This window comes from Cervus elaphus, chromosome 16 (genome assembly GCF_910594005.1).
Source record: "Cervus elaphus chromosome 16, mCerEla1.1, whole genome shotgun sequence".
NCBI classification, from domain to species: Eukaryota; Metazoa; Chordata; class Mammalia; order Artiodactyla; family Cervidae; genus Cervus; species Cervus elaphus.
The window spans coordinates 42407711-42428619 of NC_057830.1; the positions used below are offsets into that span (position 1 = coordinate 42407711).

Sequence of the window (20909 nt, forward strand, 5' to 3'; positions counted from 1 at the left end):
GCCCCCGCCGCCCCGGGGGAAAGAGACCGCGAGCGCGCTGAGCAGAGAGCGGGAGAAAGAGTCCTCGCCCGTCGGCCAGGAGGCCCCGGAGCCGGCCCATGGGGAGAGGACGCCCGGCGTCGGCCACCACGACCGCCGCCGCCCGCGCCGCGCCGGGCCCGTGAAGCCCAGGTAAGCGCAGAGACGGACGCCAGACCCGCGCCTTCTGGGGACGCCCGTAGCCGGGCATCTCCGAACCGAGCCTGGGCCACAAGCAGGGAGGGAGCTCTGCTTGCTCCTCTAGGCTGGGCCACACACCTCTGAAAGTTAGGATGCCCGATAGGGCTGGACCGTGTCGGAGCAGTGGCCCCAGAAAACCCAAGCGCCACATGTCACGGCTCGCCTGGGTTCCCTCGCCTCCTTCCTGGGGCTTACCCCAGTGGGCCATGCCGCCTTGCTGGGAGAGTGCAGCGGCTCCGGTGCCACCTGTCATCCTGGTCCTTTGCACGCACGTTCAATTTTCCCTCCTTTGCCTCTCTCTGGGGCCCAGCCTGCTTTCCCCGCCTCCTTCCCTCCCCCCGGCCAGGCTGCAGTTACCAGCGTCCACAGCGGCCTTCGCACTGCGGGCTAGACTGGGGTATCTAGACCCATCTGGTCTGAGGCCTCTAATCCCCCTCTCCCAGACTGACTCACTCCTTCCCTTGGGGGAGCAGCGGGGACCCCAGCCCCTAGCAGTTGTCCTGGAGCCAAGACACTGTAAAGCACCGCTAAGGGGCTGCTCCTCCGTAGAGACACATTCGGGCCAGCAGCCCTGTTCTTCCCCGTGCCTCCAGCCTGCCCTGCCTGCACTGCCCACCCAAACAAGCCCAGGTCGGGCTTGGGGTGGCCTGGCAGCACCCCAGGAACCGCAGATGCAGCGCAGGAAGAGGCTTCCGAAACTGTGCGTCTCCCCACCCTGTTTGACACAAGGGCACACGGAGGCCCAGAGGAGTGAACTGACTTGCCCGAGGTCACACAGCAGGCGACTGGACCAGGGCCAGGATCCAACCTCCTTGTCTCCCAGGGCAGCGCCTTGTACAGAGCTCGTCTTTTGGGTTCTCACCCTCTGTCCTTCCCCATGGCTCGTGACCGGTTCCAGGCTCAACGAGGCCAGGACCTGTCATTCTAGAAGTGGCAGTCTCTGACGAGGGGCTCTGGCCCAGGTGGGCTGTCACGTTCCAGGCCCTTGGGGGACAGGGTAACCTCCCCCCTACTGGGCATCCCACCCAGGCAGGTCCTTCGAGTCTCATGTGGGCAGGTAGCATGGAACCTAGCTGTAGGTTGGCACTTGCCTTACTGGTTTGGGATGCCTTGGTGCTGCCAGGGCGGTGCCAGGACTAGCGTGCTTGAAGCATATTTCTAATCAGCTCATGCCTTCATGGTTCTGCTCCAGGGACCCCCTCTGGGAGAGCCCCATGAGGGCAGGAGAGTGATGGAGGGTACGCCCAGCTTCCTGAAGGACAGCCCAGCCTGGGAGAAGACAGCCCCTGAGAACGGCATCACAGGACCGGAGCTAGACACCCCGCCACGAGATGGCCTGCGCCCTGCCGCACTGTGCCTGGGAGAGCCCGCTCCCTTCTGGAGGGGCGTCCTGAGCACCCCAGGCTCCTGGCTGCCCCCTGGCTTCCCGCAGAGCCCCAAGGACACGCTCCCACTGGTGGAGGGTGAAGGTCCCCGGAACGGAGAGAGGAAGGCTGGCTGGCCAGGCAGCAAGGACGGGCTGCGCTGGAAGGAGGCGATGCTTACCCATCCGCTGGCATTCTGTGGGTCACCGTGCCCGCCTCGCTACGGCCCCCTGGTTCCTGAGCATAATGGTGGCCACCCCAAGAGTGACCCTGTGGCCTTCCGGCCCTTGCACTGCCCCTTCCTTCTGGAGACCAAGATCCTGGAGCGAGCTCCTTTCTGGATGCCCACCTGCTTGCCACCCTACCTAGTGTCCAGCCTGCCCCCAGAGCATCCATGTGACTGGCCCCTGGCCCCGCACCCTTGGGTGTACTCCGGGGGCCAGCCCAAAGTGCCCTCTGCCTTCAGCTTAGGCAGCAAGGTGAGTGTTGGAGCAGAAAGGGTACCTGGGGCTCAGGCCACACAAGGGGGCTCAGCAGGCCCCGGGGACAGCACCGGCAGGGCCAAACCACTCTGCCAATCCATTCTGATGAAGAGATGAGGTGGTACCCAGGTGGGGGAGGAGGCTCTCAGCTCAGACAGAGTCAGCCCCAAGCAATTCCTTTTCTGGGCATAGCCTTCTCATTAGGTGATGTTTACCCATCTGCTGGCATTCTGCCCGCCTCACTACAGCCCCCCGATCCCTGAGCATAAGGGTGGCCATCCCAAGAGCGACCCTGTGGCCTCTGGGCCATTTCAGGAATTGACTCACCCATTGTCCACCCAGAAGGAGACCCTGGGAACTGGGGCCTAGGAGGAGGGACAGACAAGGCCCTCTGGGATGTGCTGGTGGTCCTATGGGCTGTACCTATGGCACCTCTCCTCCAAGTGGCCTCCAGGGTCATCTTGGGGATGAGATGTAAAATATTTTGAATCCAGTATGGTACAGGGCATCACACCATCTGAACAGATCCTGGAGGCCCTTTGACTGTGCATGGCATTAACCCTTTAGTTACTGGATTATGGGGAGATCTGAGAAATCCTAGGGAAAGATCTGGGATGTCCAAGGCTATGAGGCTGTGGAGCAGGCATTTAGAGGTCCAGTGCCTATTAACCAGTATATTCTTCCATATTTTCACAACTCTTAAAGCCACACAGGCACACACCTGTTCTTGTCCTTTTACACACTGGGAAGCAAAGTCAGTACTAGCTTAATCCCTTCTCCTCTCTTTAGGGCTTTTACCACAAGGATCCAAGCATACTCAGGCTGGCAAAGGACCCACTGGCAACTGTGGAACCCGGGTTGCTGGGCTCAGCCCCTGGTGGGCATCTCCAGAGAACTGGGGAGGTGGAACGCCCTTCTCTCCACCAGAGGGATGGAGAGATAGGAGTTGGCAGGCATCCGAACCTTTGCCCCCTTCTCCTGGGACATCCAGACACTGTGCCCCGGGCCCCGTGGCCCACTTGTTCCCCAGGCCTGGTTCATACTCTTGGCAATGTCTGGGCTGTCCCCAGAGGTGGGAGCCTTGGGTACCAGCTCGGGTCATCAGCCACAACAAGGTGCCCGTCTCCTGGGCCTCCTTCCACCCAGGCAGGCTATTGCTCATCTCACCCACCAGCTAGAGATGACCCTTGCGGGCAGTGCCCGGAGGACCTGGAGGGGGCCACCAGTGAGCCCAGTGAATCCAGCCAGGAAGCCTACAAGACCCCTGGTCCCAGGGCCTGCCCGCCCAGCCATCACACCAAGCTGAAGAAGACATGGCTCACTCGACACTCTGAGCAGTTCGGGTGCCCAGACAGCTGCCCTGCGGAGGAGGAGAGCCCGGCAGCCCAGCTGCGAGCCCTCAAGAGGTCAAGCAACCCTGAGGTCCAGGGAACAGCGAGCAGCCCAGCTGCCAAGCGCCCGACTGGTCCTTTCCCGGGCAGTGCGGGGCAGGGGGCCAGAGGCCAGCAGGAAGTGCTGGACTCATTATTTGGGAACAAGGCGGAGACAGAACAGCGTGATGGCCACAGAGGTAAGGGGACCGAGGTGGGGTGGAAGGGGGGGTTGCAGGGGGCCCCACTTGGGAGGGCGCCACCGGACAGGGCCTTCCAGGGAGGTGGGGTCCGTAGTCCTTTATCAGTGGGTTACGCCCAACTGCCCCATTGCCCGCCTCGATGGGATAGCTCGCTGGGAATCCCTTAGTATCTACAGGCCAGAGCCTTCCAGCAAGTGGCTCCTATTTTCATGTGCCTCCTCCCAAGTCATGGCATACTAGTAGAATATAATGACAGGGTTCAGAGCGTGGAGTCAAAGGACTGGGTCCTGACTTGACTGATCGGTGCTGTGTGACCTTGGGCTAGTTACTTCACCTCTCTGGACCTCAGTTTCTTCATCTATAAAATGGGAATAAAGACAACACCTACCTCGTAAAGATTGCTGCAAAGATGAAACCATATCATTCACATGAAGGGTACTGAGTAAGCACCCCATGAACAGGCATCTCTGTGATTATCTGGGCCACAAACCCCACTGGAGGAATTGCCTCTCCTGAAGGACCCCTTGTCCTGCTCCAGGAACAAATGACAACTCTCTAGGCCAGTTGGATCATGGAGAGTCAGTTTGGACATTGCTGGTGTTAGGACTTGGGCACGTCTTGGACCCCTGTGTCTCTCAGGGGTCACGCCCTTCACAGAGGCGTCTGGCACCGCCGACCCAGCCTCGGTTCCTCGGGATCACTTCAGTTCCTTGGCCTCCTGGGAGCTGGGCCTGGATCCCGACTCTTTCGCCGGCCTTGCACCCCTGCACCCAGCACGGGTCTGTCTGCGCCCTCCCAGGCCTCTGCCTAGGGCGGGAAGCGCTCGGCCCCTCCACCGCCTTCTTGGGTTACTGCACCTGTGGCCTCTGATGAAACTCTGCAGCCTTCTCACCTTCCAGCGCCCTCTGTCCACATTGGGATTGCCTCTTCACGCTGTCACACAGCCAGTGGCATCACTGAGCCTGCGGCAGAGCCATCCCAAATCTACACCGACTGCATCCAGGGCCCCAGCTGCCCTAGTATCATAGAGCCCACCTCTTGGCTCATCAGTCCATGTCAGGGCTCGCTCTTTTGAAGTTTTTGGAGGCCTGCTTCCCTTGTTCCGAATAGGGGCAGGCTGGGTGCTAAGGCAGGGCCTGGAACTCACCAAAGCCCAGGAGGCCCGGATGCCTGACTTGCTGCATTGTCTCCCCAGGACCCCGGGACAATGGGGCCAGCATGCAGGCCCTGGGGCTTCAGGATACACCTTGCGTGGCTCCTGTGGCAGGCATCACTCAGTGCCAAGGCTGTGCCCAGGCAGCTGGCGAGACAGGAGGGCCGGCCCGCTCCTCCCAGCCAGTGTCCAGGTGAGCCTGTTGCCCCTGGCTGCCCCCAGCATCCTCCCAGTGGGGGCTCCCCGCTCACCTGCCTCCACCCTGTCTCCAGATTGCCGCTGGGAGGGGAGCAGCCACAGGAGGAAGACTCGGCAGCCAGCTCCAAGGAGGGAGGAGGGTCTGGCCCGGAGGCTGGGCTCAGCGTGGGCCTCGCCAAGCACCTGCTCAGCGCACTGGGGGACCGGCTGTGCCGAGTCCTGAGGAGGGAGCGGGAGGCCCTGGCCTTGGCACAGCAGGAAGGTGAGTGCGCCCATGGGGCATTCACCCTGCGAGGGCCTGATCCTGTGGTCAGTGCTTCCCCGCCAGTACTGCCTGCCTGTCCCGCCTCCAGCTCAGCTCAGGAGCTCCTGCCTTGCTGTGCCCATATTTCCAGCTCAGGCTCTGAGTCAACTTGTATTCTGAAGTTTCTGGCCTGGGCGGGGGATGTTGGGAAGGTGTAAAACCTGGTCTGGCCCAACCCTCCTAGAGCTTTGGGCTTGCTAGGGAAACAAGATTGAATGCCAAGTGTCTGTAAGAGCTCCGGGCTCCGGGAGGTGGTGGGGGAGCTCCCTGTGGCTTTGCACGGGAGGGGGGTGGCCAGCTGTCAGGCCCTGGGAGGCTGGTAGGACTGGGGCCAAGGTTAGAGGTGAGCAGAGTGCAGGGTGTTCGGCTAGTGCTCTGGCTCCAGCCTCTCCCTCCCGTTTGTTGTTGTTCAGTCACCAAATCGAGTCTGACTCTTTGTGACCCCAGGGACTGCAGCACACCAGGCTTCCCTGTCCTTCACCATCTCCCAGTTTGCTCAAACTCATGTCCATTGAGTCAGTGACGCCATCCAACCATCTCTGTCGCCCCTTCTCCTGCCCTCAATCTTCCCCAGCATCAGGGTCTTTTCCAGGCTCCCTTCCGTGGGATCCTGGAAAACACACACCCTCGGTCTTGTCACTTCCTGGATGGGGCCCACAGGTGGCTCCCTCTTTTTTTAATTTTGTACTGGGGTGCAGCCAAGTAACAATGTTGTGATAGTTTCAGTTGGACAGCAAAGGGACTCAGCCATACACATACATGTGTCCACTCTCCCCCAAACCTCCCTCCCATCCAGGCATTGGTGGCTCCCTCCTGTCCTAGAAAGTCCAGCCCCTTCCCCTCTCACAGCCAGCTCCTGTCCACCCTACCACTCCCTCCGCCTGGATTCCCAGCACACCGCATCACTGTCTGCCCGGCTCACTCGAGCTTGTCTGCTCCCTCGGGCCTTGGCACCCTCAGTTCCCTCTGTCTGGAATGCCCTTCTCCTCCCTTCCTACCTGGTGAATGAAAACTTACTCATCACTCGGGGCCCGTTTGGGCAGCTGTCCCCACCCTCATCCTTCCGTCCCGCTCATAATCTAGCAGCCACCCCGTGATGCCATGATCACTGCCGTGTTTGTGGGCTCATCTCTTGCCTTGTGATGTGTGTGCTGGGAGGGCAAGCACCAGGTTCTGACCAGCTTTGAGCTACCAGCACCCAGTCCGAGATCGGACAAGCGTGTGTCTAATGAGTAAATGAACGTCTGCTCACCAGCGACCTCCCACCTGCCAGCAAGTGCTTAGTCTGAAACTCTGGGTGAGAGAGGGAGTAAGGTTTCCTCTTCTGAGATACAGAGGGGTCCCTGAGGAAATGGGCTTCCCAGGTGGCACTAGTGCTAAAGAACCTACCTGCCAATGCAGGAGATGGAGTAGACGCAGGTTCCATCCCTGGGTTGGGAAGATCCCCTGGAGGAGGGCATGGCAACCCACTCCAGTATCCTTGCCAGCCCACTCCAGAATCCCATGGACAGAGGAGCCTGGTGGGCTACAGTCCATGAGGTCGCAGAGTCGGACATGACTGAGTGACTTAGCACGCACGCCCCTGAGAAGACCCCACTGCTCTGGAGGATGAGGGGATGAAGGGTTGTGTTGGGTGGATCTGGAAGCCCTGGGACAGGCATTGGAGGGGCACACTGACTGAGCTGTCCTGGGTGGGTTGGTTGCAGATGGTGGTGCGGTGGAGGGGCTGTTGAGTAATCCAGGGTGACTGCAAGAGGCCTGTCTCCCTTTCGGGGTAGCCCCTCAGTGGAAACTGCCCCCGTCTATGCATCCCTCCCGCATGAGGTCCTCAAAGAGGCCGCTGGCTTGCGGCCTCTCTGACCCTGTTCTCTCCTGTGGTTGGCAGGCCAGGCGCCAGTGGGGACCGAGGACGACCCGGGCCTTCCACGCTGCTGCAGTCACTGCCACCACGGACTGTTCAATACCCACTGGCGATGCCCTCACTGCAGCCACCGGCTGTGTGTGGCCTGTGGTCGCATGGCAGGTGCTGGGAGGGCCAGGGAGAAAGCAGGTAGGAGAGGAGCTGGGGGGCTCAGAAGGGCTGCTTTAGAGTTCAAGGTCAGGGACTTCCCTGGTGGTCCAGTGGTTAAGACTGTGCGTCCACTGCAGGGAGCATGGGTTCGATCCCCAGTCAGGGAACTAAGATCCTACATGCCTCAAGGCATGGGCCAAAAAAAAAAAGAGTTCAAGGCCATTTCTTGGCTGAGTCTCCCCAAGACAGTCTCCCTCCGCAGACTGCTCAATGCCCCTTGGATCAGACAGTTTTCTCTCCAGATCAGAGGGCCATGCCTGTGTTCTAGCCCACCCTTGAAAGAAATCACATGCCTACTCTCTGCCTCTCACTTTGCTCAGCTTGTACCTTTTTAAACCTTACAACACTGGGAGGTGGGTATTATTGCCTCCATTTTCCAGATAGTAAGAGAAACTCACGTTAAGTGACTTGCCCAAGGTCACACAAGTAAGCGTTAGGTCCAGGATTTAAAGTCAGGTCTTCTGACTCCAAGTCCTGCTGTCTTCGTGGTTCTCAGCTTTCTCTCCCTTGGCTCAACTCAGCCACCTCAACTCTTGAAGTTTCCCAGTGTTCCAACAGACATGGCCAAAAAGAGTTCCAGGGTCAGAAACCGTTTGGAACACCATATTCTACGTGATCATCTTGCAATGCACTCAGCGTATTAAAGGCTCTGTGTTCTGCAAGCAGAATCTTATGTCACTGTGGAACCCAAGTTTCCCAGGAGGCCCGTATTTTATAGGTTGTGAAGGTCCCCGATTGAAATATCACGCCCTTGCCCTTCTTCCCTGACCTTAACCTGGGGTTACCTTGATTTCCTGACCCACAGCGTCTGCTTTCCCACCCCAACAGGCTCTCAGGGACAGTCCGCAGAGAAGTGTGGCCAGGAGGTCGGGCACAGCGCCAGTTCCCTGATGCTCACCCAGTTTGTCTCCAGTCGGGGTGAGCCTCCTTGGAGGGGCAGGGGAGACAGAGGGCGGGTCCAGGGGGAGACCAGCTTCCTGTGTGGATGTCCCTCGGCCCTACCCCATGTCCTCCTGGCGAGTGAGGCCAAGCAGTGTGGGAGTGGCCCCCTGTCTGCCGTCACTGGCAAATTCCATCTCCCCTCTACCCCTTACAGCTTTGGCAGAATTAAGCACTGCAATGCACCAGGTCTGGGTGAAGTTTGACATCCGAGGGCACTGCCCCTGCCAAGCTGATGCCCGAGTGTGGACCGCTGGGGATGGGGGCCCGCAGGTAAGAAAGCAGGGCGCTAGCCTGCAGGGCCCAGGATAAGGCAGCGTGTCTTCAAATCCCTGACCTCGGCAGGGTATGGTCCTTTACTTCGGTGGGAATGAAGAGGGACGTGGAAGCCGGGTGAAGTCGGGACACTTCTCTTCTTACCCTGGGGACCAGATGCCTGGAATGAGCTCGAGCATCTGCCCCCACCCAGGCCCCAGAAGTCCTCACTCTCTGCCTGCCCGGAGCTCCCGCCTTCTTTGTGCGCTTCTTTGTGCGTGTTCTTGCTATAACTGTTGAGTTTCTTCTTTCTGCTCCTGGGAGTGCGCCCCCGCAGGCGGAGTGTCCCCAGCTTCTCAATATGCGCATGCGTATTCACTTGTTTCAGTCGTGTCTGACTCTTTGCAACTCCGTAGACTGTAGCCCGCCAGGCTCCTCTGTCCATGGGATTCTCCAGGCAAGATCACTGGAGTGGGTTGCCACCCTCCTCCAGGGGATCTTCCCCACCCAGGGATCAAACCCAGGTCTCTTATGTCTCCTGCATTGACAGATGGGTTTTTTTTTTTTTACCACTAGCGCCACCTGGGAAGTCCTCTTCTTAGTATTCCCCACGCCTAATACAGAGCAGGTGCTCAATACGCATTTCACAGTTGTTGTTGTTTTTTATGAAGTTCATGTACTTACTATAAAAGTCATATATTCAATAAATAGTTTAGAGAATGGTTTTTGTGTGTCAGATACTGTATACATTCCAGTTGTGGAAAATGTGGAAAATATAGATAAGAAAACAGCAACAGCTTATAATGTCACCATTGTTGTTTTGACATATTTCTTTACAATCATTTGCCTCCATGTTTATTCCAGCCTCTTTTACAAAGACTTTAGATCCGGCTGCATGCATGAGTCCATGGGCAACTTTTCTCCACCTAACGCTCTATCATATGACATTTTGCTCCTTGTAAACACCATTTTAGGACTTACAGGGGTCCACTGTGAATACTTGGGGGTTGAATTGGATTGAGTTGCATTTGCTGTTTTTACATCTCTGATTGGATTGGGGTGGGGGGGGTGGTGACTTGGTTTAACAGAAGGAGCCGATGGAGAAAACTCCCCCAACTCCACAACCTTCCTGCAACGGGGATACCAACAGGACCAAGGACATTAAAGAGGGTGAGCAGTCCCCTGCCCCTCACTCAGACTGTGTGGGGGAAGCTGAGTCAGGTTGGAATCCCCAGGAGAGACTGGAATTGCTTTAGCCATCCCCACCCCCATCACCATTTGTCTCCTCAAGTCATCCTAAAGAAAGTGTGCTGTGTGTGTGAAGTCACTTCAGTCGTGTCTGACTCTTTGAGACCCCATGGACTGTAGCCCACCAGGCTCCTCTGTCCATGGGCTTCTCCAGGCAAGAATACTGGAGTGGGTTGCCATGCCCTCCTCCATCTAAAGAAAATCAATCTCAGTAAAATCTAGGATAAGACTTCTAGCTCTTCTCCGCCCAGACCCCTGATCTGAGTCCCTCGTCTGGAGAGGTCCTAGAGACCCTGCAGGAAAGCTGGTGGGAGGCGAGTGCATCTAGGGCAGGGTTGAGATGGGCAAGGCCAGCGAAAGCTAAGCAGGCAATGGAACCTCAACAGAAAGGTGAAGCCCCGCACCCTTCTCCTTCACAGAGACCCCAGACTCCACAGAGACCCCGGCAGAAGACCGTGCCAGCCGAGGGCCCCTGCCTTGTCCCTCTCTGTGTGAACTGCTGGCCTCCACCGCTGTCAAACTCTGCCTGGGGCATGAACGGATACACATGGCCTTTGCCCCTGTCACTCCGGCCCTGCCCAGCGTGAGCAAGGGCATGAAGGGAGGGCTGGAGGCCCGGGGCCCAAGCTGGGCTGGCCTCCCCGGTAGGCTCAGGTGGGTCCTGAGTACTCCCTCCCCTCCGTCCCTCCCTCCCCGCAGGACGACCGCATCACCAACATCCTGGACAGCATCATCGCGCAGGTCGTGGAGCGGAAGATCCAGGAGAAAGCCTTGGGGCCAGGTCTGCGGGCCGGGCCGGGGCTGCGGGCCGGGCCGGGCCTGCGCAAGGGCCTGGGCCTGCCCCTCTCCCCCGTTCGGCCCCGGCTGCCTCCCCCTGGAGCTCTGCTGTGGCTACAGGAGCCCAGGCCTCAGCGAGGCTTCCACCTCTTCCAGGAGCACTGGAGGCAGGGCCAGGTGAGGCTCCCAGCCCTCACGGCCTTGCCTGAGAGGCCTGAGAGAGGTTGCCTGGGCCCCCCTGCCTCTGCTCTTTGGCCCTGCGATCCTCAGTGCTCTGTGCTTGCCTTGAGGGGTTACCCTAGTCTTGGGGGCTGTGATGGGGTCCCTGGTGTCTGGGTTGAGTCTGTTGGGCATGACCACCCCCTTCCAATACACACAGGCCTTTGATCTTGAGGCCAAGGCAGACCTGGTTAGTCACTCAGAGGGAACAAGGCTGGTCCCCATGCTGTTGTGGTGCCCGACAACACACTACAGTCTGGCCCCATCGGGTACCCCCTCCATTCTCCCCGTGTTCCCCTTTCTTTCCCCACTGCAGCCTGTGCTGGTGTCAGGAATTCAGAGGACACTTCAGGGCCACCTGTGGGGGTCAGAAGCTCTCGGGGCACTCGGAGGCCAGGTGCAGGCGCTGACCCCCCTTGGGCCTCCCCAGCCCACCAGCCTGGGCAGCGCGACATTCTGGGAGGGATTCTCCCGGCCTGAGAGTGAGTATCCCAGACAGGGAGGAGGAGGCGGGAGCCTGAGCCTGGGGCGTGGCAGTGGGCAACCTGAGGAGTCTCAGAGTGGACCTGGTGGCAGCTAGAAGCAGAGCCCCCTGCAGAAACTAGACTGTCGCCACCACAGGGGCAGGGCCCTCTGGGCCAATGAGGTTTCTCCCTGGGCCAATATCTGTTCTGTCTCTCCACTAGGTCGCCCGAAGTCAGATGAGAGCTTGGTGTTCCTGCTGCACAGAGGTCTGGGGGACGAGGACACCAGCAGGTATGTGGTGCCAAGGGCTGCCCGGGCCTCCCCACATCTCCTGTTTGGCCTTGGGATCCTCAGTGCTCTGTGCTTGCCTTGGGGGGGTTACCCTAGTCTCAGGGGCTGTGATGGGGTCCCTGGTGCCTGAGTTGAGTCTGTTGGGCATGACATTATCCAACTCCCCCCCCCACGCTCCGCACACACACACACAGGGTAGAGAACCTGGCTGCCAGCCTGCCACTCCCAGAGTACTGTGCCCGCCACGGGAAACTCAACCTGGCCTCCTACCTCCCTCCGGGCCCTGTCCTGCGTCCACTGGAGCCCCAGCTGTGGGCAGCCTATGGTGAGTGTCCACTCCACTCCCGCCCAGTCCCTACCCCTCTCCCTGTCTTCCCCAAGAACCCGTGAGTCTGTGCCAAGGTCCTGGGGCCCATTCCCAACTAGCCTTTCTCCACCTCCGTACAGGTGTGAGCCCACACCGTGGGCACCTGGGGACCAAGAACCTCTGTGTGGAGGTGACCGACCTGGTCAGCGTCCTGGTACGTGCTGAAGCCCCCCTGCCCGCCTGGCGCCAGACACAGAAAGGTGCGTCCTCAGCTGGAAGCAGGGGTGGCCACGAGCTTCTGAGGCCAAGTGGTGTCCCTGCTGGCCCTGGCGTCCTCCTGAGCCGTCTTTCTTTCCCAGATTTCCTCTCAGGCCTGGATGGGGAGGGGCTGTGGTCCCCGGGCAGCCAGGTCAGCACCGTGTGGCATGTGTTCCGGGCACAGGACGCCCAGCGCATCCGCCGCTTCCTCCAGATGGTGAGGAGGGAGCTGGGGAACCCTCCCCTTCCCCTCCCAGCCCCAGGAGCTCTCCCTCTGTGTATGTACCCCGTGTGCTCGCTCCCTCGCCTCAGGTGAGCTGGACTCGACAGGCGCAGAGAAGGCAGACTGGGCCCTTAGGAGAGGTGTGTGGTGGGGTGCACAGAAAGTGGGGGGTTGAGGCCGGACCTAGTGGTGAAATGAGGCAAGAGCGGCCACAGGCTGGGCCCTGGGTCTGTCATCTTTGTTAATTGTCACTGACACCACATTCAGTAGGGCTTCCCTGGTGACTCAGGATGGTAAAGAGTTTGCGTGCAATGCAGGAAACTCGGGGTTCAATCCCTGGGTCAGGAAGATCCCCTGGAGAAGGGAATGGCAACCCACTCCAGTATTCTTGCCTGGAGAATTACCTGGACAGCAGAACCTGGTGGGCTGCAGTCCATGGGGTCACAGAGTCAGACAGGACTGAACGACTGACCCACACACACACCCCATCCGGGAGATGCTTTCCCATTGTGCAGATGGGAGCACTGAGGCTGGGACCCACGCTCATGGCTGTTCCCAGCTTAGGTTACTACACTGTGCTTCTCCTGGGGGCAGCCAGCCAAGGGGAGCAGAAGCTCATCTGAGAACCCTTCCCACTGCTCCCCTCCCTGGCATCCGCACTTTATGAGGAGGTGCCCTTTGGGGTGCTAGCAAGGAGCAGCTGAGGGGGCAGCCATCGTAAGCAGAGGGAGAGATGTGACCTAGAGAAGGGGCAGGGAAGAAGAGGAGAGGCTGAGCAGGAGGCGGCAGAGGCCCTGTGGTTCCAAAGTCCAGCGGAGCCCTGACTGTCCTAGGGAAGGGACGACCACCAAGGGTCACCCCGCTCAGGCACATGTGCACACAGACATGCAAGCGTCAGCCCAGCTGTCCACCCCACCCCCCACCATGGGCTGAAACACACAGAGGGGAGCAGACCACAGTAGGCCTTCACACACACGGCCTTGTCTGGGCTGGGTGTGGCCGGGTGTGGGCAGTCCTGCATGGCCAAAGCCGATGATTCAGGGTGAGGGTCTGAGGGGCACAACCTCACTGAGAGGCCTGGGAAACACTGCTCAGAGTCCAGGTTGGAATTTCTTGGCACCTGCCTGGGGTTACCCTACAGTCCAGCCTGACTCATCAGCCTGGTCTTGGGAGGCCTGAACCCTGAGCCCAGGGATAATGGCTGAGGTCCTAACTGAAGGGCTTGGATGGAGCTGGGGGGCACTTGGAACACAAGGCTGCATTCCCCGGGCTCATGGCCTCCACGAGCCCCCCTCTGCACAAGGAGCTCCCCATTCTGGCTGGAGAGGAGAGGGGTGGTAAAGGCTCCCAAAGCTTTGCCTGCTTCAGAGGCCTCAGCCTGGACAGTCTAGCCGGTCCATCCACTGAGAGTCGGAACTTCCGAGTCTGGATCTGGGATCTTAGGAAAATCTGACCAAAGCTTCAAATTGTCTCCCTAGGGGCATACGGCTACCTACTCACCCACAATTTAGCATGCAGTTCAGGATGTCCCTGGACTCCACCAAATTAAGAGCTCCTGGCGTAGACAGTTTATGAGTTGCAATTCTGCAGGATGTCTTCCTGGGTTTTGGAGAAAGGAGTACCTTTGAAGGAGGGAGCAGAGAGCCCAGGGCCAGAGACACAGAGGCTATTCAAGTCATCTAGCCCCAGGAAAAGCAGAGATTTGGACCCTCTGCCTCAGACTCTTAATCCTTCCTTCTAATCTTCTTCCAGCCAGATCTCTGCTTTGCTGGCCTAAGCGGCCCCAGCCCCCAGCACCCAGTTCCTGTCCCACCCACCCCTGCATCCTCCCCCGCCTGCCCTTCAAGACTCTACAGCTCCTACCTGTGCCTCTGGCCTTTGGGAAGCCCACGCCCCGTCTCCCTGCAGCCCTGCCCTGGCCTCTCTCCCCTCCCCTTGTTCATCCCTCCTTCTCTTCTTTGAGGTGTGCCCCACGGGGGCAGGAACCTTGGAGCCTGGTACCCCTGGCAGGTGCTACCTGGATGCAGGGCTGCGGCGGCGCCTGCGGGAGGAGTGGGGTGTGAGCTGCTGGACTCTGCTGCAGGCCCCCGGAGAAGCCGTGCTGGTGCCCGCGGGGGCTCCCCACCAGGTGCTTCCCTAGCGCGTGCCAGTGGGGGCTCTGCAGAGCGCTCAGGGTATCAGAAGCGGTCCCCAGGCTGTCACACCCTCCGACCCTCTCAATTCCTCCCGCGGAGCTAGGCAGAACAGGGAGTCACGCCTCCATTGGAGGGAAGAAGAGAATCCTGTGGTCTTGAAGTCATCAAGCTTACGGGGCATCAAGCTTGTCCCTCGATGTCTGCCCTGCCTGCGCCATCTCTGGCATCCCCTTGGCCTGCTTTTGGCCACGTCCTTTGTGGTGCCCCTTGCTGGATCCAGGGTGTCCCCTTTCTGAGAGCCGGTTGGGTGGGGCTCATTAACGAGAAGTAGCGCTCAGGGGTCAGAGGGGCAGGATGCGTCGCCCTGAGTCTCCGTTGACCCCCCCCATCTGTCTCCTCCCTGGCACAGGTGCAGGGCCTGGTAAGCACAGTGAGCGTCACTCAGCACTTCCTGTCCCCCGAGACCTCTGCCCTCTCTGCTCAGCTCTGCCACCAGGGGCCCAGCCTGCCCACTGACCACCGCCTGCTTTATGCCCAGGTGAGTGTGATGCTGGCCAGGAGCCTGGGTGTGCTGCCCCATTTCCCCAACAAGCAGAGCTGGGTCCAGCGAGGGCCTTCTTGGCAGGGAGAGCCTGGGGGCATGGCTAATCTCCTTGTCCTCTCTCTTTCTCCTAGATGGACTGGGCTGTGTTCCAAGCAGTGAAGGTGGCCGTGGGAACACTGCAAGAGGCTAAATAGGGGTGGGAGGTCCCAGGTGTCTGGGGTAGAGGTCAGGGGCAGGCAGACCAGTGCTCAACGCAGGCACAGCTTCAGTAGAGAACGGCACTGGGGAACTTGGGGACTTTGGATCAATTCCGCATTCTGGACACAAGCAGGCACCACGTTCCCTGCCCCTGACCTGAGCCCTGATGCCAACACCCACAGTGCCACTGAAGCTCACACCTGCCCTTTGCAGACTGGCACCTGCTCTGGCCCTGAGCCCTTCTCCCAGGTACCAGACCCAGACTGGGGGGGTGATTGTCTCCTTCTAACCCCTGTCCCCCAACCCAGCAGACAAACAGCCCTTCCCTGGGGGACCTCAGGCCTCATTCTGGCTTAAGCGACACCTTCTGTTGCTGCTTCACCTCCTGCTGTCTCCTGTGCCTGAGCTCTGCTCACACCGCCCACATCCTCCCGGGCTCCCGGAGGCCCTTCACCCTGCTGGCATGCTGGACAAGGGGTCACTGACATCCCGCCGTCCTGCCAGAGAGCTGTGAAGTGTGGGGAGGGGCCGGCCTCAGGTCACCATCTAGGCTTGGCTGGAGGGGGTGATATGGGCGAGGCCCCATCCCTGCTCCCTCCTCTCGCCTCCATCCTTGGATTTCCATTAAAAGCTGTTGTTTTGTGAATGCTGCCTTGTGGTTGGCCACGCTCCTGCAGGCCACATGGATGGGGAGGGAGGGGGACACCTGGACTTGGAGCAGGGTGGGAGGGGGCTGAAGCAGTGGTGACCGGGACCTCAGACACCCCTGCCTGCTCCTCTTAGGGTGGGGGGACGCTGTGTTCCTCCCTCCCACAGAGGAGCAAAGGGGGGCTGACCTTGAGGATGCTCCTGACAGCAGGCAAGGCGGGGGTCTCAGCCATAGCAGCATGGCATCTCCCTGTGTGATACTAGAGACCCAGAAGCCCTAACTCTCCTTGCAAACTTCAGGCCACCCCGTCTCTCCTGTCGGAACTGGAGCTCTGGGAGCCTGGCCCCAGAGAGCCCTCGACCAGCCTTTTGCCATCAGTGCCCATGGCTAGCCCTATGCCCACTGGCTGGTCCTGGAGACGGCTGGCAGCCCCTCCCCACCCCCAGGGCCCTCTGGTGTGGCTCCACCCCTCCCCCCTTCCGTGTATTTCTCACCCCCAACACGCTCTGACTCTTGTTATAATTGTTCATGCGGTGGTTCTGGGAATGTTATTTTTTTTTTATGAAATAAAATTTTTTATTATAAATTTAAAATACTTTCAGAACTTTTAGAAAATAAGAAACCTGTATACTATTTACCTCCACTCACCTTCAATCTAACCACTCTTATAATGTTGGTGTATTTCCTTTAGTTTTTTTTTTTTCTCCAGGGATCTGTTTTACACATGGTTGAACTGGGGGTGTTTTGTATTAGGTTTCTTTCTTTAACACTGATCATCATTTTCTGAGTTGCTCTCTAAATGTTATTTTAAGAAAGTGTTAGTCGCCCAGTCGTGTCCGACTCTTTGAGACCCTATGGACTGTAGCCCACGGGCTCCTCTGTCCATAGGATTCTCCAGGCAAGAATACTGGAGTGAGTTGCCATTCCCTTCTCCAGCAGATCTTTCTGACCCAGGGATTGAACCCCAGTCTCCTGCATTGCTTCCAGATTCTTTATCATCTGAGCCACCGGGGAAGCCAATGTATTTTAAATGGTCGCTTATATTGTCTTAGGCTTGGCAGTGATTTACATAAACATTGCCCATTTTTTTAAAAATTAGATTTCTTCCTTGTATGCAAAGCTAGGCTATTTTCTTTTTTTTTTTTTCCTGGAATAGGAAAAAAAGAGAAAATTAAGGAACTACTGCCTTTGATGTGTCAGTGTTTTAACTGATCTCATTGAATCCCTTTATCATAACTTTGGGATCGATATTATTTAATTTTATTTTAGAGAAGAGTTAAGTCACACCCAAGGTCACACAGCATCAGCCAAGGTCACAGCAATTTTAGTGGCAGCATTGGGACCGGAGCCAAGTTTCCTGACTCGAGCCACCTCATTTGTATTACAGTCTTCACGCTTAATGGACTTTGCAGATGGCCTTGCTGCCGTCTCCTCTGTGCTCTTCCTTCCGGTACAGACAGGCACTTCACAGCTGATCATGTTCCAAGTGGCACAGAGTGAGCTGTCCTTACCTGTATCTCACCTTGTAATGCCGTGTCCTGATGCCACCCCAGAACCCCCTACACGGGGTCCTTCCTGTGGGAAGACGGGGATGGCCTCGTGACAGGGCCTCTCCCCACTCCAAACCTCTCTGCCACCTCCCTTTTCGTGGCGGGTTGTAACATCCTTGAGGCATATTGGGTCGGGCTCCTAGTGAACAGCAGGTGGACCAAATGTTCCAGGACTCACCTGGGGGTGAAGCCAATTCAGGTGGGGACTGACCCTGAAACAACTTAGGGCCCTCGGTGGCCCTCTTCCTCAAGGAGGCTCAATGGGCCACCCCCAGTCCAGCCCTGTCCTTTGGGCCTTTGTTTCTCCCCGCATCCCATGGTCTACCTGCTCCAGTCCTGCTCACCGGCCCAGATTTCACAACCTCAGAGCTGGAAGTGATGCCAGAATGTACATATCCAACTCCGCCTTTTTCTTTTTTCTTATCAGATTCATTTTTTAGGCTTTTCTTTTGGGGGGGTGTACTCTGTGGCTTGTGGGATCTTAGATCCCCAATAAGGACTAAAGCCAAGCCCTGGGCAGTGAAGGTGATAAGTCTCTTCTTTTTTTTTCTTTTAGATGTTTAATTTTGGAATGATTTGAGGTTTCCAGTTGAGTCACAGAGATACTACAGAAAGTTCCCAGTTAGCCTTCATTAACTTCCTCTCATGGTAACATCTTAAATAATCATGGTCGTGGCAGTATTAAATCGCTTCAGTCGTGTCCATCTCTTTGCAACCCTACGAATGGTAGCCCGCCAGCCTCCTCTCTCCAGGCACGATACTGGAGTGGGTTGCCATGTCCTCCTCCAGGGTATCTTCCCGACCCGGGGATCGAACCCTTGTCTCTTAACATCTCCTACACTGGCAGGTGGGTTCTTTACCACTAGCGCCACCTGGGAAGCCCATATAGCCAGGGTACAGTGATCAGAATGTAAGAAGTTGATATTGATACAACTCTATTAACTAAGCAACAGACTTTATTGGGCTTTCACTAATTTTCTGTTTGAGGATCCACCCATCTTCCCTACAGGTGGCCTGGAGGATAGATGTGGCTCCCTCGAGGTCACTCGGGAAGCTAGTGGCAGGGCACAGGTTGAAGTCAGGCCTCCTCCTCCCAGTGCCCTGGCCTGCTGCCCTCCTCACCCTTCCTGCTTTGTCCAGGGCCAGGGCTGCTGCTCCTTAAAAGAACTCTAGCTTCACCGACACCCTTACCCCACCTTGCTTGCCTGGCCCAATTCTGAGGTTGCCTACACTGTCTTTCTGCACATGTGCTCACATGCACATGCGTGTCCACAGGCCCTGAGATGGCTGGCCCAAGCCTGGCTTCTGTGGGCGCTAGAAGCGCTGCACCACAGGGCCAACCAGTTCAGCCACTCTGTCCACTGGGCTGCATGTGGCCACCCACACGAGCCAGTGCTCTAGCCTCTGTGGGAATGGAGGACGCAGAGCACACTTGATGGAGCCCTACCTTGGTTTCAGGTTCTAGAAGTTTCTATCTCAGCCCCTCTCCTTCCCTCAGCTTTTCCAGTTCTGCCTTGGGGCCTCTCCTGTCTCCTGTCTCCATCTGGCGTGTGTCCTCTGACACCTGGAGACAGTCGCTTTCTGTTGTCCTTCTCAGCATCTGTGAAGGCCTGGTAAAGAACCCTCCTGCCAATGCAGGAGACATAAGAGAGGCAGGTTCTATCCCTGGGTCAGGAAGATCCCCTGCTGGAGGACATGGCAACCCACTCCAGTGATCTTGCCTGGAGAATCCCATGGACAGAGGAGCCTGGCGGGCTACAGTCCACGGGGTCGCAAAAAGAGTCAGACATGACTAAAGAGGCTTAGCACGGCACAGCACAACCCCCTCCAGGGCCTTCCACCCATGGGGCCCTTCACTGTTTACAGCTGGTTTTCAAGTTTCTCTTATGTGCTTCCCATCACAGGGGTGATTAGGTCCACTCAACTGGCGAGGAACGCTTTGCCCAGTTGATAATGGGGAGAGTGGAGCCGCGGTTTGCCACAGCCTTTGCTCTTCCAGGCAGTTAGGCTGTCTGGTGTTTATCTTAGGCCGCCTCTGAGGCTTTCAGAGCCCTGCCCAGACATGATCTCACTCTCTCTCAAATCATCCCTGGGAGGCAGAAGGGAGTCTGGGATGAATGCTGTCCCCATTTCACAGATGTGAAAATAAAGGTCTAAACACACATACATACATGCATGTGTTCCCGGCAAATACGTGGAAAAGTTGCTTTGCAGTCCTGGGGGCCTGATTTCGGCCCTGTGAATTCAGTTGTTTGGAACATTCGAGGTCTTGGATGGGGTGGGGGCAGCAGTGTTCACAAGTGCCTCACAAGATTGCGACTCTCCCAGTGATAACCCGCAGCTTAATCCAGTGCCCTACCTCCAGGGACCTTGCAGTCAGTTTAGTATTTGAAAAGGGCCTAAGGAGGCTTACCTGGTGTGTCTGGAATTCCCTAGACTAAGGTCTAGTTCATGGTGGCCCTGTAAGCACATTTCAAAAAAGTGAGCCTTTGTTTGGTCACCACAAATGCGGTAGCCAGGAGAGCCCAGCCTGGAGCGTTGCTGGGCCGCTTGATGGTGGTGACCCACGCTGGACAGTCCAGAGTTCCTCTATGATGGCTCAGCTTCCCAGCAGTCCTGGGAAGGAAGAGCTGTTAGCAGCTTACTGTAGAAAAAAGCAGAGACATCACTTTGCCAGCAAAGGTCCAGCAGTCTATGGTTTTTCCAGTAGTCATATGTGGATGTGAGAGTTAGACCATAAAGAAAGCTGAACGTCAAAGAACTGATGCTTTCAAATTGTGGTGTTGGAGGACTTCTGAAAGTTCCTTGGACAGCAAGGGAGATCAAACCAGTCAATCCTAAAGAAAATCAGCCCTGAACATTTATTGGAAGGACTGATGCTGAAGCTGAACCTCCAATACTTTGGCCACCCGATGTGAAGAGACAACTCACTGGAAAAGACCCTGATTCTAGGAAAGATTGAGGGCAGAAGGAGGGGACGACAGGATGAGATGGTTGGATGGCATCACCAACTCAATGGACATGAGTTTGAGTGAACTCTGGGAGATGGTGAAGGACAGGGAAGCCTGGCATGCTGCAGACCGTGTCTCACAAAGAGTTGGACATGACTTAGCAACTGAATGACAACAAGAAAGATAAGGAAACAGGCCCACAAAACAGACCCCCAAACAAGCCCTTGACTCTATTAGGGCACAGAGTCAGCCAGGGAGCAATGGCTGGGCATCCAGATCCAAGTCCAAAGCTTAGCTCCACCAAGTTACTGTCCCCCCAAAAGGGACATGACCAAAGCCAGGAGGAGGGAAAAGGGAGCCCTCACTGGGACTGAGAAGCTCAGATTCCTCTGGTTTCTATTTTGACTTCCTGTCCTGAGAAGAGGTTAAAGGAAGGAGGAAAGGTCAGGCTGGGGGAGAAGGAGGAGCTCCTGAAATCAACGCACACCCGGATCTCAATAGAGCAGAACCCCACCAACGTGGTAGTGGGGGTGGGG

General features: G+C 57.4%; 1 protein-coding gene across 2 annotated transcripts; it reads left to right on the plus strand.

The window, feature by feature from the left end:
- The first annotated feature begins 13 nt into the window (after positions 1-13).
- Positions 14-15869, plus strand: HR (HR lysine demethylase and nuclear receptor corepressor). Of its 2 annotated transcripts, XM_043927751.1 has the most exons (19): positions 15-171; positions 1412-2062; positions 2855-3635; positions 4834-4984; positions 5064-5251; positions 7179-7343; positions 8193-8282; positions 8461-8576; positions 9647-9728; positions 10226-10389; positions 10506-10760; positions 11119-11284; positions 11489-11558; positions 11753-11883; positions 12006-12125; positions 12225-12340; positions 14310-14474; positions 14891-15019; positions 15157-15869. In XM_043927751.1, exons 2-19 carry the CDS (start codon positions 1451-1453, stop codon positions 15217-15219), a joined length of 3564 nt encoding a protein of 1187 aa, XP_043783686.1. In that variant the 5' UTR covers positions 15-171; positions 1412-1450; the 3' UTR covers positions 15220-15869. The 2 variants fall into 2 exon arrangements, with proteins under 2 accessions (XP_043783687.1, XP_043783686.1); XM_043927752.1 differs by lacking the exons at positions 14310-14474; positions 14891-15019; positions 15157-15869 and adding an exon at positions 14099-14282 and having other exon boundaries at positions 14-171; positions 12225-12435.
- The last annotated feature ends 5040 nt before the right edge of the window (positions 15870-20909 follow it).

Bases quoted from the DNA above. Each gene is read 5' to 3' on its own strand.
- HR (XM_043927751.1), top strand. From the start codon at position 1,451: ATGGAGGGTACGCCCAGCTTCCTGAAGGACAGCCCAGCCTGGGAGAAG. The intron at 11,285-11,488 runs GTGAGTATCCCA...TCTCTCCACTAG, and splicing joins GGGATTCTCCCGGCCTGAGA to GTCGCCCGAAGTCAGATGAG. The intron at 15,020-15,156 runs GTGAGTGTGATG...TCTTTCTCCTAG, and splicing joins ACCGCCTGCTTTATGCCCAG to ATGGACTGGGCTGTGTTCCA.